Genomic DNA, 17,609 nt, shown 5'->3' on the forward strand with positions numbered 1-17,609 from the left:
TATAGATGCGAGTATTGGCTAATGAGAAAATGACTAAACCACATCGCTCTCCGAAATCATTTCTAAGGAAACCAGAGTAGCACGATAACGGCCCAAGCGGAAGTATCATAGGCTGTACAATAAGAAGAGTTATGAGACCGTCAGTATACGCTCACTCATCAACAAGTGGATTAGAGATAGCTGCTGTGCTGAAGAGACAGCGGTCGTACCACCGTGGAGAACGGAAATGTTGAGAGACCACACAACTCTAACGGTGTCGGATCTTGTTATGGGCGGTGGCTGAGAGTGGAGCACAAAATGGGAAGAAGTGCAATATTATCCAGGTTCGCGGTCATGTAATGGGTTTCCGACTCACAGGGCACACTGGTCCGGAGACAGTGTGTTTTGGCTCTGGATATTTCACGTGAAATTGTGTTTAGCACTATGAATACCACGATCCAGGGAATACCTCTGCTACAAAACTCTTCGTGATTAACAACATACTGTAATACTTCGTCACCGGATACTGCTGACGAGACAGCTGGTGGGAGAAGCTATCTCAAAAGCCAGACAGGGATGACGTGACTGAAGGCTTGCCACTATTGAGATGAGTTGCACCGTATAAAGTCTGGTAGACGGCAAAAGGGATGCCGCCAACTCACAAACACGTGGAGGGACTTGAACAAACTGCAGGCGTTCCAGTTACAAACAAATATGTTTGCTATTGTATGAGTGATTTTTGGGCAAGTATGGAATGCTGGTAAACACTTGAAACAATTCATTGGGTTGATTGCAGTCAGCAATGGGAACTGGTACAACGAGAACACTTGCGAACAAGCCAGCCACCTCAAGATAGGAAACTTTCACCCTGCGTGAAGACTGACGGGTATAATTAAATAGCCGGCCGAAGTGGCCGTGCGGTTCTAGGCGCTGCAGTCTGGAACCGCGAGACCGCTACGGTCGCAGGAGGTTCGAATCCTGCCTCGGGCATGGATGTGTGTGATATCCTTAGGTTAGTTAGGTTTAACTAGTTCTAAGTTCTAGGGGACTGATGACCTCAGAAGTTGAGTCCCATAGTGCTCTGAGCCATTTGAACCATTTATAATTAAACAGTGTCGGTGGGTCACTGGGCGGGGTTGTAAACTGGACCCGCCAGTGGCAAAGTCGATACGATGGGAAGGTCAATACCATAGAGTACACAGTGAGCTATACGAAAAGGAAAGCTGCAATTTTAAATTTCACGTTTAAGAAATTACGCGAGAAGACGTACAGACATACCGTCGTTTGAGTGTCGTACAAATTCCCTAATGGAGGGAGGTAGAAACTGGCATGCGTGGTGTAGAGAAGCTACTGACGGAGTTGGGGAGAAATGAGTCACCAGCTCTAGATTGAATCCCAGTTCAGTTTTACTGAGAGCACTCTGTGGCATTGACCGCTTACTTAGCCTTCATTTACGGTGAATCTCTCTCCCAACGAGAAGTCCCATGCGAATGGAAAAAGGCTTAGGTAACTCCTATATAAAAGAAAAGTAAAAGAACTGTACCACATAAATCAGACCAACATCGGTCTTCTGCAAAATTTTTGAACACTTTCTGAGTTCGAATATAATAAATTTTCTTGGGACATAATAGCCTCTGGCCACAAATCAGCACGCTTTTAGAAAGCACCACTCTTGCGAACCTCTCTCACTTGATATCATACAAACCACTGATGGAGAATAACAGGGAGATTCCATATTCCTCAACCATTTGACATGGTGTTTCTCTGCAGATTGTTGACGAAAGTCTGTACATACAGATTAGGTTCGCAGATATGTGAGTGTCTTGAAGACTTTTTCAGTAAAAGAACCCAGTGCCTTATCCCTGACGGCGAGTATTCATCAGAGACAAAGGTATCGTCAGCAATGACCCAGGGAAGTGTGACAGGACAGCTTTTATTCTCGATATACATAAAAGACCTAACAGACTGGTGAGCAGCGACTTAAGACTGTCTTCTGTTGACGCTGTAGCGTACGGGAAGGTATAGTCGTTGTGTGACTGTAGGAGCACACAGGACGATTTAGACAAAATTTTGCAGTTTGTGTGGCGAATGTCAGATTACTCTAAATGTAGAAAATTGTAACTTAATACAGACGTGTAGAAAAAACAGTCCTGTAATGTTCTAATGCAGCAACAGTAAGGTGCAAGTGACACAGTCTCTTAGATTACACATCTAGGTGTAATGTTGCAAAGCGATATGGAATGCAATGAGCACGTCAGGTTTGCAGCAGCGAAAGCGAGTGATCGACTTCGTTTTATTGGGAGAATTTTGGAAAAGTTCAGCTCATATATGTAGAAGTTAAGGAATTCTACTACCTAGGTAGCAAAATAACCAATGACGGACGGAGCAAAGAAGACACCACGAACAGACTAGAACTGACAAAAAGAGCATTCCTAGCCAAGAGAAGTCCGCTAATATCAGAGACCTATATCAGAGACCTGAGGAAGACCTGAGGAAGAAATTTATAGGAATGTACGATTGGAGCACAGCATTGTATGGCAGTGAAACATGGACTGTGAGAAAATCGGAACAGAAGAGAATCGAAGCATATGATATGAGGTGCTACAGACGAATGTTGAAAATTAGGTGGACTGGTAAGGTAAGGAATGAGAAGGTCCTGCGCAGAATCGGAGAGGAAAGGAATATTTGGAAAACACTGACAAGGAGAAGGGACAGAATGATAGGACATCTGTTAAGACATCAGGGAATGACTTCCAAGGGAGAGGGAGCTGTAGAGTGCAGATATTGGAAGACATCCAGCAAATAATTAAGGACGTAGGTATCAAGTGCTACTTTGAGAAGAAGGAATTCGTGCCGGGCTGCATCAAACAGCCGGCCGCGGTGGTCTAGCGGTTCTGGCGCTGCAGTCCGGAACCGCGGGACTGCTACGGTCGCAGGTTCGAATCCTGCCTTGGGCATGGGTGTGTGTGATGTCCTTAGGTTAGTTAGGTTTAAGTAGTTCTAAGTTCTAGGGGACTTATGACCTAAGCTGTTGAGTCCCATAGTGCTCAGAGCCATTTGAACCATTTTTGCATCAAACAAATCAGAAGACAGATGACTCAAAAAAATAAAAATAAAAAAACAAACTCATCCATAAAACAGGAGGCATACAGAACGCTAGTGGGGTCCATTCTTGAGCACTGTTTGTGTCTTTGGAATCCCTACCTGCCGCACGGGATTAGCCGAGCGGTCTATGGTGCTGCAGTCATGGACTGCGCGGCTGGTCCCAGCGGGGCTTCGAGTCCTCCCTCGGGCATGTGTGTGTGTGTTTGTCCTTAGGATAATTTAGGTTAAGTAGTGTCTAAGCTTAGGGACTGATGACCTTAGCAGTTAAGTCCCATAAGATTTCACACACATTTGAACATTCTTTTGAATGCCTACCAGGTCGAATTAAAGGACGACATCGAAGAAATTCAGAGGCGGGCTTCTAGAATTTTTAGCGGTGAGTTCAATCAGCACGCAAGTGTTACGAAGTTGTTTAAGAAAATGCATGTTTACTTTGCCATATTGTATTTTACACATTTATCCAGACCGGTTTCGGTTCTCAACCATTAACCAAAGAAAATTTTAAAAAAATGACTTTTACATTTCATGTATTATGATACAAACAAATGCCATACTACAGGGCATATTGTGATACACATCAACAGTTGTCAATGATAGCTGTTGATGGGCTACATAATATGACTGTAGATACAAACCAGCCACCAGATGACGCTTGACAGGAACAAGTCGGGGACACCGCATTGAATGCGCATTATCTGCTAGGTATGCCGATATATTATGGAATCGCCTCATCTATAACCTGTCTCATAAACATTGCCAGAAGGTGGGACTTTCAAGTAGGATGGCGCGCTACCCCATATTGCTACATGCATGAGAGACTTCTTGCGCACATCGTTTGGTGAGGATTGCGTGGTGGGCCTTCACTTCCTTCATCCTTGGCCCCCCAGGTCCCCAGACATTAATCTGTGTGATTATTGGTTGTGGGGTTACCTGAAGTCTTCAGTCTACCGCGAACGTCCGACCTCATTATGGATGCTGAAAGACAACATACAACGGCATTTTCTCAACGTACCTACTATTATAATGTAGAATGCTGTTCACCACATTGTCCCTCGACTATAGGTATTGTTGATGAATGACGGCTAACAGGTTGAGCATTTGTTACAAAGAACATTGTTTTCGCTAAAATTCTGTTCTTATGTTAATAACTGCTTTTGTGTCATACGAAGTGCCACCTTTTCGTCATATTCTACACCTGTTTTGTCTCAATATAACCTCATGTCTTTTCAAGCATATATGTCAATTTCTGCCTCTCTATCTACGCTATTCCGTGAAGTATTGAATTTTAAAATGATAGGGAACTTTTCGGGTCACCATGCATATGGCATAGAAATCCCACGCATTACTCAGCTGTACAACAACTACTCGCTGATGTCCGACTCTCAGAGCCAATCCACTGACACGTTTCAATTGCCGCTATTTTTCATATGCCTCAGTATGTATTCTGTAAGATTAATGCGTGTTCTGTTATGTTTCTGATGCAGCTCACCCAAACGTGCGACTATTCATCACCCAGGGCGGACTTCAAAGTTTCAATGAGGCAGCATACTATGGAGTGCCTCTCATTGGAATACCGTTTTTTGGGGATCAAGGATACAACGTGGCAAAGATGGTCAGTGCGGGAATAGGGATGAAACTGGATTTCAAGAGTATTACAAAAGAGAAGATGCTACAAACTATTCAGACAGTGCTAGGGGATAAGAGGTGAGTTGTAGGGAGTTATGGTAAAATAATCTTCCGTCATTTGGCATTTATAGGGAACTAACAATATGAGATGAATGGTAAACGTAAAGATTGAATATTCATTAGCACTATATATTTTCCCATTGGTTCATGACGTTCAGTAACTCCTGTCTATAACATTCCATTAACCTATTAACCTCATGATGTAAGAACTTCTGCATGGCTAGCTCATTATAGATGAAATACTCGCCATCAACTTTTGTCATATGTCTGCACAAAACTTCAGAATGTAAATAGGTCATCCACATATAACTGCAATGCACTTTCCTTGTAACTGGCATCGAGTTTCATTCCACAATTTCGAATTCTCTTAACCGTACATTTAAGGATATACCGATTGTATAGTTACATTTTATAGGATAATCAATTTAAAGAAACCCCAATTGCGAAATCTAGTAACTGGAAAAAGGTTTAGAGAGAATAAGTTGAAAATATTTTCTCCACAAGCTTACGTGACACGTTTGGAGTTGAATGAGATAGCGATCATGGTTGCAGTCAGGGCTTGCAGTGGGTGGACCAAATTGTGTTGTTTCTGGCGAGTCGTCTAGACTATGAATGAACAGCTTGTCAAAGGTCAAAGGCTCGTGAAAGACCGCAAAGACAGAAAAGCGCTACGTGGGGCACGCTAAGTAATAGTAGATTCTCTTCCAACAACCCAGCGTCACGGAAAACGATGCAGAGGGCACAAGGGTAATAACATTAGTGACCCACAGTTTGAACAGTCGTCATGTTATACCAAATACGCTGTATTTAGGTATTGCGATCGCACTTATTAAATGTACAATTGTTAATGATTGACGCAACGGAGTATGCGACAGTAATACAAAAGTGACGACGGAACAAAAAAAGAGCTTCTGCATTCATCTCCACCCACTCCCTCCCGCCCTTCTCTTAACTACGTCACACTTGCCGATTGTGTCAAGAGATGTATATCGGACACGGCGGCTGTGAGAGAGTTAATTACGTCACTATCACCAATTAGTGAAGTAGCAGAAAATACGACAGCAACACATAGCAAAAAGCTAAAACTGCCCGCTTGCAATCGGCGATTACTATCTCACGTCCATTGCAGGGGATGGGGTGAAAAGAACTCACCCTGGTGCACATATGCCATTGACACATCTGAAATTCTTTTAGTTCTGTTTTAACATGTTGTACAGTGCCGTTCATGAAATATCCAGGCAGATGAAAACACACTTACAATATAGCGATGTGATATGACATCGCACGACGAGTGACAGAAGATTTGTATTCAATATCATGACATAGGCGTATCAGGATTGTACCCGTGGTCTAGGGGTAGCGTCTTTGATTCATAATCAATAACGTCTTCGGTCCTGGGTTCGATCCCCGCCACTGCCTAAATTTTGATAAATAATCAGCATTGGCGGCCGAAGACTTACGGCATAAGAAGTCATTCTGCCAACGGCCTTGTCAAAGAGGGCGGAGGAGCGGATAGAGGTTCAGGGCACTCTCTTGTTCTAGGGGTGGGAAATTGCCCCTAAAGGCGGAAGAATCAGCAATGATCAACGACATGAGAATGCAGAAGGCAACGGAAACCACTGCATTAAAGACACGTAACGTGTATCCACAGGACATGTGGCCTGTAATTGGAGAAGTGTCATGATGATCTCTCCATTGGCAAAGGATTCCGGAATAGTCTCCCATTCGGATCTCCGGGAGGGGACTGCCAAGGGGGAGGTTACCATGAGATAAAGATTGAATAATCAACGAAAGGATAACGTTCTACGAGTCGGGGCGTGGAATGTCAGAAGCTTGAACGTGGTAGGGAAACTAGAAAATCTGAAAAGGGAAATGCAAAGGCTCAATCTAGATATAGTAGGGGTCACTGAAGTGGAAGGAAGACAAGGATTTCTGGTCAGATGAGTATCGAGTAATATCAACAGCAGCAGAAAATGGTATAACAGGTGTAGGATTCGTTATGAATAGGAAGGTAGGGCAGAGGGTGTGTTACTGTGAACAGTTCAGTGACCGGGTTGTTCTAATCAGAATCGACAGCAGACCAACACCGACAACGATAGTTCAGGTATACATGCCGACGTCGCAAGCTGAAGATGAACAGATAGAGAAAGTGTATGAGGATATTGAAAGGGTAATGCAGTATGTAAAGGGGGACGAAAATCTAATAGTCATGGGCGACTGGAATGCAGTTGTAGGGGAAGGAGTAGAAGAAAAGGTTACAGGAGAATATGGGCTTGGGACAAGGAGTGAAAGAGGAGAAAGACTAATTGAGTTACGTAACAAGTTTCAGCTAGTAATAGCGAATACCCTGTTCAAGAATCACAAGAGGAGGAGGTATACTTGGAAAAGGCCGGGAGATACGGGAAGATTTCAATTAGATTACATCAAGGTCAGACAGAGATTCCGAAATCAGATACTGGATTGTAAGGCGTACCCAGGAGCAGATATAGACTCAGATCACAATACAGTAGTGATGAAGAGTAGGCTGAAGTTCAAGACATTAGTCAGGAAGAATCAATACGCAAAGAAGTGGGATACGGAAGTATTAAGGAATGACGAGATACGTTTGAAGTACTCTAACGCTATAGATACAGCAATAAGGAATAGCGCAGTAGTCAATACAGTTGAAGAGGAATGGACATCTCTAAAAAGGGCCATCACAAAAGTTGGGAAGGAAAACATAGGCACAAAGAAGGTAGCTGCGAAGAAACCATGGGTAACAGAAGAAATACTTCAGTTGATTGATGAAAGGAGGAAGAATGGAAAAGAAAATTGAGAATGCGCTAGGTGACGATCAGTTTGGCTTTATGAAAAGTAAAGGGACGAGAGAGGCAATTCTGACGTTACGGCTAATAATGGAAGCAAGGCTAAAGAAAAATCAAGACACTTTCATAGGATTTTTCGACATGGAAAAAGCGTTCGACAATATAAAATGGTGCAAGCTGTTCGAGATTCTGAAAAAAGTTGGGGTAAGCTATAGGGAGAGACGGGTCATATACAATATGTACAACAACCAAGAGGGAATAATAAGAGTGGACGATCAAGAACGAAGTGCTCGCATTAAGAAGGGTGTAAGACAAGGCTGTAGCCTTTCGCCCCTACTCTTCAATCTGTACATCGAGGAAGCAATGATGGAAATAAAAGAAAGGTTCAGGAGTGGAATTAAAATACAAGGTGGAAGGATATCAGTGATACGATTCGCTGGTAACATTGCTATCCTGAGTGAAAGTGAAGAAGAATTAAATGATCTGCTGAACGGATCGAACAGTCTAATGAGTACACAGTATGGTTTGAGAGTAAATCGGAGAAAGACGAAGGTAATGAGAAGTAGTAAAAATGAGATCAGCGAGAAACTTAACATCAGGATTGATGGTCACGAAGTCAATTAAGTTAAGGAATTCTGCTACCTAGGCAACAAAATAACCAATGACGGACGGAGCAAGGAGGACATCAAAAGTAGACTCGCTATGGCAAAAAAGGCATTTCTGGCCAAGAGAAGTCTACTAATATCAAATACCGGCCTTAATTTGAGGAAGAAATTTCTGAGGATGTACGTCTGGAGTACAGCATTGTATGGTAGTGAAACATGGACTGTGGGAAAACCGGAACACAAGAGCATCGAAGCATTTGAGATGTGGTGCTATAGACGAATGTTGAAAATTAGGTGGACTGATAAGGTAAGGAATGAGGAGGTTCTACGCAGAATCGGAGAGGAAAGGAATATGTGGAAAACACTGATAAGGAGAAGGGACAGGATGATAGGACCTGCTAAGACATGAGGGAATGACTTCCATGGTACTAGAGGGAGCTGTAGAGGGCAAAAACTGTAGAGGAAGACAGAGATTGGAATACGTCAAGCAAATAACTGAGGACGTAGGTTGCAAGTGCTACTCTGAGATGAAGAGGTTAGCACAGGAAAGGAATTCGTGGCGGGCCGCATCAAACCAGTCAGTAGACTGATGACCAAAAAATAAATTAAAAATATAAAAAAGGCATATCAGATAAAATATTTTACCCTTTACTTGAGTAATTAACACTGAAAAACTCCTAAGTAAGTGGAGTGCTGTGTTTATTGAGCACACACCAAACGCAAGTATAAAAATGAGTGTTCGGACCGATGCAAGGGAATCTAATTCACTAAGGATACCGATTTGTTAGTCTGGATGATCTTGGGTCTACCGCTTAATGCCATACGTGTAAGCAGTAAATGGAAACCGGTGAACCTACAAAAAACTAAGGCAGAACTGATTTGGTCTAGATTAGATTAGATTAGATTAGATTAATACTAGTTCCATGGATCATGAATACGATATTTCGTAATGATGTGCAACGAGTCGAATTTTCCAATACATGACATAATTAGGTTAATTTAACAACATACTTAAGTTAATATAACAACTTTATTTTATTGTGTTTTTTTGTTTTTCTTTATTTTTTTCTTAATTTATATCTAAAAATTCCTCTATGGAGTAGAAGGAGTTGTCATTCAGAAATTCTTTTAATTTCTTCTTAAATACTTATTGGTTATCTGTCAGACTTTTGATACAATTTGGTAAGTGACCAAAGACTTTAGTGCCAGTATAATTCACCCCTTTCTGTGCCAAAGTTAGATTTAATCTTGAATAGTGAAGATCATCCTTTCTCCTAGTATTGTAGTTATGCACACTGCTATTACTTTTGAATTGGGTTTGGTTGTTAATAACAAATTTCATAAGAGAGTATATATACTGAGAAGCTACTGTGAATATCCCTAGATCCTTAAATAAATGTCTGCAGGATGATCTTGGGTGGACTCCAGCTATTATTCTGATTACACGCTTTTGTGCAATAAATACTTTATTCCTCAGTGATGAATTACCCCAAAATATGATGCCATATGAAAGCAATGAGTGAAAATAGGCGTAGTAAGCTAATTTACTAAGATGTTTATCACCAAAATTTGCAATGACCCTTATTGCATAAGTAGCTGAACTCAAACGTTTCAGCAGATCATCAATGTGTTTCTTCCAATTTAATCTCTCATCAATGGACACACCTAAAAATTTGCAATATTCTACCTTAGCTGTATGCTTCTGATTAAGGTCTATATTTATTAATGGCGTCATACCATTCACTGTATGGAACTGTATGTACTGTGTCTTATCAAAATTCAGTGAGAGTCCGTTTACAAGGAACCACTTAATAATTTTCTGAAAGACAGTATTGACAATTTCATCAGTTAATTCTTGTTTGTCAGGTGTGATTACTATACTTGTATCATCAGCAAAGAGAACTAACTTTGCCTCTTCATGAATATAGAATGGCAAGTCATTAATATATAATAAGAACAACAAAGGACCCAAGACTGACCCTTGTGGAACCCCATTCTTGATAGTTCCCCAGTTTGAGGAATGTGCTGATCTTTGCATGTTACGAGAACTACTTATTTCAACTTTCTGCACTCTTCTAGTTAGGTACGAATTAAACCATTTGTGCACTGTCCCACTCATGCCACAATACTTGAGCTTGTCTAGCAGAATTTCATGATTTACACAATCAAAAGCCTTTGAGAGATCACAAAAAATCCCAATGGGTGGTGTTCGGTTATTCAGATCATTCAAAATTTGACTGGTGAAAGCATATATGGCATTTTCTGTTGAAAAACCTTTCTGGAAACCAAACTGACATTTTGTTAGTACTTCATTTTTACAGATATGTGAAGCTACTCTTGAATACATTACTTTCTCAAAAATTTAGGATAAAGCTGTTAGAAGGGAGATTGGACGGTAATTGTTGACATCAGATCTATCCCCCTTTTTATGCAAAGGTATAACAATAGCATATTTCAGTCTATCAGGGAAAATGCCCTGTTCCAGAGAGCTATTACACAGGTGGCTGAGAATCTTATTTATCTGTTGAGAACAAGCTTTTAGTATTTTGCTAAAAAGATCGATGTTTTCCGGATGGTACAAGGTATTCTTGATAACTTTGTGATGCTTTAACCGATAGATGACGACTAATTCACAACTCATCTACCAGAAGAAAAGGGGAAGAGTCCAGGATTCGGAAAAAAGTAATCAGGACATGGCTTCTGTAGGAAAAAGCACTTGGTCAGAGGAAAACGGAGGATCTGAAGCGTGAATTGTTAGAAGATGCAAACTATTCACCAGAAAGTTCAACACACCCAGGTAAACAAGGCAGAACAAGTTTATTAAGTTTATTAATGAATACATAAACAAATGCTCCTTTCTGGAGTAAGTCATTTACAAAAAAAAGGGTGTAGTAGTTCGTGGTAATCACTGATTTTACACAAGTTCGTATATGGGCATATGACCCCAATGAAGAATTAAGCCAAGGTCTGACTTCACTCTGTAGTGGAACAGTTACAATGTAAGATAATGGTGATGACCAATATCAATGTCCTTTGCAATCTCCTGCATAGAAGCTACTTCCTGACGACGCCTGGAGTAGTCACTGGCGGCCCCACATTAGGCGGTGACTGACGGTTGTGTAGCACTGACGGTTCCGATGGTTTTCTCAGCGAGAGGTCTGTGGCTGAGAGCACTAGAAGAAAAAGACTGGCCTGGATTGCCTCAGTACCAGTGGTGCAACAATTCAACTACATCCATTTATGACCACGTGACTTGCGGAAGTAAGTAGGTCTGCAGCACCAGTGATCGCTGGTGGTTCCCATGAAGTCCCTAGCCGGTCTGTTGAGCTTGGGCGATCTTCCGTCTGTCGTCTGCTAATATGGCCTCTGTGGCTTCACTGGCTTAGACCACTCGTATGACACTGATATAAGAATCGTTGTTATAGAAAGGATGAGCAGCTCTTACACACCATCCCACCACTAACTTCCTCGTCAACTGATCGCGGACTTGGCGAACAGGAGGGTAGTGGTCGATGTACCCTACAGTGTGTGTCTGGGTCAGAGAAGGCCAACCCTACTGAAAGCTGCAGGCCACATAACTATTGAGGTGGCAGGAGGGTGACGTTGCCCATGGTCTTAGGAGGGAAGTATTCCAACCAAAGACTGAAAGATTATTGGTAAAAGGAGTTGGTGTGTTAGAGGAGTACAGCTGGTTGATAATGTTTGCAACATGTGGAGCAGGCTTTGTAGTTGCAACTGTAACATAGCTTGATACAATAGGTTTGTGTCCACCGCTGGCACCCATTATTGGTGTTTCTTGTAGAAAACCAGCACCCAGACCTCGTGACTGACAGAGTAACAGTGCCGGCTTTACTACCAAGGAGAGGGGTAAATCAGATTTTGTATGAAGTATGAAAAGCTGCAAACGATGTGGTTGTTCATGTAATCTCTTGGTTGGACTGACTCCGTCTTATGAGGTGGAGTGATATGAAGTTAAGAGAGGTGTAGGTGCAGTTTGTCTAGTAGTGAACTGAAAGTGAGGACAAACTGTTCTGCCAGCCTGTTGGATGCTAGAAGGAAGTGCGCCATAGAAACCAAAGTGGTGCCATTCCTTGAACAAAGAATGGAAAATTCAGAAGACATGAACAGGCGGCCATTGCTTGTGCCTATAATTTCTGGGAGCACCTCAATAGGAAAAACGCGTTCCAGTGCCTGAATCGTTTGGACTGATGAGTTGATGACATGTCTGTCACATATGGAAAACCACTACCTGCACCAACAACAATGAAACATGAAAACCTAAAGAGGGTTCCTCTACATTTAAACGCAGGTGCTTCCATAGAGATGACATATCATGCCGGGGGAAGTATTGCTGAGCCTGTGCCAGCTATTGACTCTGGCAGGAGTCTCATGCTGCAACCATGTTGACAATGCTGGTGTCACTCCATTGACAATATACATGTTACATAGCCAACTATTCTGTCAGAATAATCTCCCAGTGTCTCTCATGGAGGAGTGAGAAGATATGGTATGACGACGTGGGTGTGACTATTGTCTTCATGTAAAAAAAGATGCTTTTATGAGAAGATAGCTCATTGCACCCATACCAGAAAGGCTTGTGCTTCCACGTGGTCCAGGTATTTATGTTTTGTTGGCCAACTGTAGACAGAGCACTTCTTTGATGAGCAGGTCCTCAGAGGAATAGTGGACGATGACTAACATGCCTAAGGGGAGAGCAAACACTGCCTCCTCTACTTTAGTATGCGTATGGAAACAGACATCCAGTGCTGAGTCAAATTCTGCGTCCTGTGCCAGCGGTAAACTGGAGAGGACGTCTGCAAGGACATGTTGAGCAGTGTAAAAATACTTGATGCCACAGAGTGACTGGACAGGAACAACGTCTACCGTAATGTCTGCCATGGTAGGAATATCTGAGTCGACCTTCAGCAATGGAAAAAGAGGCTTATATATTGTCAGTCATATGTGTACTTTTGGAATATTTTAGGGCAGAAAAATGGGGCTTCCTTTTCTATCCAGCTGTAGTTTCGTTGCACCTGCATTAAAGTTTTGGAGATAAACGCAATACAGCACTGCACACCATTGACTCCGTAAGACAGAAACACAGCTTACGCCATAATCTGATGTGTCAGCTGCCACAGAGAATAACGTGGATGAGCCATAAGACATAAAGCATACTGGGCAAACGGGAGTTTGTTGTAGATCACCGAAGGCTTTGAAACATGTTGGAGTCCAATCCCAAATGGCATTTTCCCTCAGTTTCTGCTGCATTGGGTATAAATTTTCTATACTAATTTATTTGACGTTACGCAGACTGGAGTTGTTTAGTGTCTTTAAGTACTGGAAGTTTCTAGGAGAACTAAATGTTGTGTGGTGTCGGCTACATTCCTGAGTCACTTAAGATTTGACCAAAGTATTCGATTTGTGGCACAAAGAAACAGCATTTGTAGTTGTTGCACTTGAGATTGGCTTGCCAGAGCACTGAGAAAAGGGCGTCTAGGTTTTCTAAGTATTGTTAAAAATAACTAGGGTACTGGCGATGCTGAAAGGAAACTTGTTGTAGCGGAATAGGCCAAATGAGGTGTTGATCATTAAAACGCTGCGTGATGTCAAAAAGGAGTTGAAGATAAGTGTCCTGAACGTCAATGTTCGAAAATATCTTCCCCATGTAAGGTGCACCATGATGTCTTCGAATTTTGTAATAGAACCGGTATCGATGACAGTTGGGGTATTAGTGGTGGCCCTGAAATCTCTGCAAATCCAAGTGACCCATTTGGTTTTTCCACAGCGACGAATGGGGTAGCCCACTGAATGTTAGGTACTACAGCCAGGATGCCTTCCTCTCACAGGTATCGTATACCATCTGCAGATTTTTCTTGAGAGCAAAGAGGATGTTGCATGTATTGAAAAACTCGTGGCTGATAGGTGTAGCGTCCACGAGTGACGCCAGGAGAGAGTCGAGAAGGAACAAACTCATACTTGTTGCATAAGTCTCATAAATAGGACCTGGCCATTGATGGCTGGACGCTGTTGGCAGAGCAATCGCCTTCCTGGCCCAAGACGTTAAAAACATAGATTCTGAGGAGGTTCGTGGATCCCTCCATGTCGACTACCAGGATGCATACCATGAGGGCGATTGAGTGGTACTGAATTCGGGTAGTAAACTGTCCCGTGATTTCAATAGTATCGTTTTTATACCTGAAAAGTTGTCTGGAGAATTCCTGAAGTGGGAGGCCAGGTGCCGACTAGTCTCCCAAACAATGAGTCATGGAAGAACCTGCATCACTCTGAAAAACCGTGGGGCCAGCATTAACTTGTGTTACAAGAATTAAGAGTCTGTCAGATATGGGGAGCACGGCATGGATGTACAGAGCATCTTGAGAGCAAGCATTTTTCTAATCCTGGATTTGGGGGCCCATATGGACACGATGAAACAATTCTTGCATTAGGGTAGGTATTGTAGGTGTTGCTCACCTGCAGGAGGTTTGCCATTAACAGGTGACCCAGTACAGTGGAAAGTCCATGGTTGGGGCTGGCACCTATGAGCCTGGCAGATAGAAAAATCCTGAGAGGGTACTTGGAACACTGCAGAAGACCATATAGATTGTTAAAAAGGTCGAAAGATGGGATGTCACATTTCCAACATACAATCCTTTAGTCTGAGGAGGTCATTGTGAAGTCATTGGCGAGTGGACAAGGACCTTGTCCTGGACTAGATATGTAAGATTGTTTGCAGTGGATAATGGTACACTGTAAACGGTAGTCTATGGACAGACACTGCAGCCAGGTTACCCACTCCCTATAGAACTTTCCACTGAGCTTATGTTAGCAAAAATACCTGTCATGGGTAGCTGCAATGTGCACTTGTGAATCGAAATATTCGGTGAGACAAGATTTCAAATGTTCATATGGGCATGAGACTGTATTTGGGTTGTGCCACTGTAGCAACTGATAAATTTCTGTACGCTCATATGGGGAAAAAAGCAAGTGCTGCTGAGTGCCACCTGTGATACCACGTGTGAGAAAAGGTTACTTCATCCTGGCCAAGTAGTTTGTCCATGGCTCGATCTTCCTGTAGAACACCTGGAATGGTGGAAGGGCTGTCCGGAATCCTTTCGCAGTAAACTGACGTATGGAAGGTGTTGGAGATTTGAGGGTTTCACGTGGTGAACCTGTGCCACTATATGGAGCAGCAGCACTACCCAGGCAGTAACATCAGGTTGGTTGGGATGGAAGGACAATATCAGTGCACTTTCAGCGTAGATGAAACGTAGATGAAACATGCAAGACAATACTATCTGTGGGGTTAAACAAGTGTTAGAAACGAGGATCACAGAAAAGTATAAGTCCTGCACTGGCTGAGATGCAACGGGAACACAACCCAGGAAACAGTTTATTAATAAATATATAAACAAATACTCCTTTCTAGAGTTAGGTATTTACAAGAACTGTTTGTAGCAGATTGTGGCAATCACTAATTTTAGGCAAGTTAGTAAATTGGGAGATGGACAATTATGATAAAGAGAAAGTCTTGTTACCCTCTGTAGTGGAACAGTTAAAACTTAAGGTAATGTCTACGGCCAGTACGAATGTTCTTTGTGTAGTGGTCAATCCCTTGAGATGTGTGAGGTAGTCAACAGTGGCTCCATGGTCAGTGGTGACTGGTGGCAGTGCGACGTTGACGGTTCTAGTGGTGTCCTTAGCGAGAACTCTGACCGAGGGACCTATTCTGCGGCCAATGCCTGGCCCAGAGGACTCGAAGGTAAAGACTGACCTGGAGATGCCCTGTGCTGGCCTCAATACGTAGGTGACACCAGTATAATGCTGTATCTATCTGTAGCCACCCGAGTCACGGAAGAAAGCAGGTCCGAGGGGCCAAGGACCTCCAGTGGTGCTCACAGTGCACGATCTTCTGTCTGTCGCCTGCTGGGTTAGATTACGCACATGACGATGGTGTAAGAAAGATTGCTGGTAGAGAGGGCAAACGCCCTGTACACAGCACGGATATGTCCTCAAATAAATCAGCCTGTGGAAAGAACACATTTCGAGTTCAGGGAAGAGTTGCACATCTCTTCCGACAACCGTCCAGTTGCATGCATCGAGGGGCCAGCGGTACGTTTACCCATCCACTGAGCTACGGCCCCTCTGTTGTACCCAACTCGCCAAGTCTTGAGTCAACACGTCAGCGTACTAATACTGCTCAATACTATGGTGGACAAGCACAGTTCATTTACTACAGTTCTATTAATATAAACTGTTGATTATTGTATATTTCACTATGTATGTACAAGAAATTTAAAATACGTCACATCAGTGGCTTTTTTTCCTTACTATTTTTCTACTGCACATAAACATTGGAATATCATGTTACCTTATTTCTTTCAGCATCTATGTCTTTTAGTGAGTGAATACATTTATTTTCATGGATACTTTTTTTTTATTTCACTTTATCGGCAGTTACAGCTGATCTGTATTTATGGGTCACTTTTAAGTGTATTTTACGTAATTTTATATAAAAGTGAACGACACCCATAGAATACGTTCTGATGTTTTGTGGTTTTACAACACAGTCATTTCCCATGATTGTGTTGTAACTACTTCACACGTTACCTTAGGAAGCGTGAGAACGCTTGCCCTTAAAGGATCATGGGATTCTATAGTGTATAACATTTCGTAAGATACTTTTAAACACAACCTTCCATAAAGCTAGGTTTTGTTTGTTACCCTTGATTGTATTTCTTGTTCTTGTTTGTAGATCTGAATATGACTGTGCCTTATAGTCTCATATAGTCGAAACCGGTCATTCGAGGACTCTAATGTGTGGTTGTCATATAGGTAAATAAAATAACGTAGAATATTTATATCAAACTTCTTCCAGATAACACTTATGTCGTAGTTAACATTTTACTGAAGTGATTGTAGCAATGATATGTGAGTATTATGCCGACCTTCCAAATTCGCCCTGTAAGGACGTAATCTATTGACTGGAAAAACTATGAGCAGTGTGTATGAAAAGGATAACAAGATGAAAATATACGTTTGAGTAGATACTATTTAGTCAGGATGAAAAATATTTGTCAATAATTCTCCCAGAAACTGTTTCTTGACTGACTCGTTTGTGGACCAGTTCTCCTGCTTGTTCTTGGTCACAGATCTGTGATCGTTCAGCAGCGACATTTACTATTGCCTCCCACTGGCAGCAAAGTGACAGCAAACATCTGCTTGACCAATACTGGGAAAAACAGTGGTCCTATAGGAGCTGCTGATGTAGGGTATTTTCAAGTGTTATACGTTAAAACTGCAACTTCGTCATCAGAGCAGCTCTGTAGTACATGAACGAACATACTGTTGTTCACTAAATGACTAAGTTATTTGAAAAAAAACTTGATCACATCCTTAAATTCATTATTTTTTATTTAATATGATGAATTTT

At 42.1% G+C, this 17,609-nt stretch overlaps 1 protein-coding gene across 3 annotated transcripts in view; it reads left to right on the forward strand.

Annotated features, from left to right (window-relative positions):
- The window catches only part of LOC126252762 (UDP-glucosyltransferase 2-like), an 82,887-nt gene that overhangs the window by 61,448 nt on the left and 3,830 nt on the right, over positions 1-17,609 (forward strand). For all 3 annotated transcript variants that reach the window (XM_049953685.1, XM_049953684.1, XM_049953683.1), the window contains exon 6: positions 4,569-4,788. In XM_049953685.1, coding sequence (XP_049809642.1) covers positions 4,569-4,788 — 220 coding nt within the window. The remainder of the gene's footprint in view (positions 1-4,568; positions 4,789-17,609) is intronic.

Source organism: Schistocerca nitens, chromosome 4, assembly GCF_023898315.1.
Source record: "Schistocerca nitens isolate TAMUIC-IGC-003100 chromosome 4, iqSchNite1.1, whole genome shotgun sequence".
In the NCBI taxonomy this organism is placed as follows: Eukaryota; Metazoa; Arthropoda; class Insecta; order Orthoptera; family Acrididae; genus Schistocerca; species Schistocerca nitens.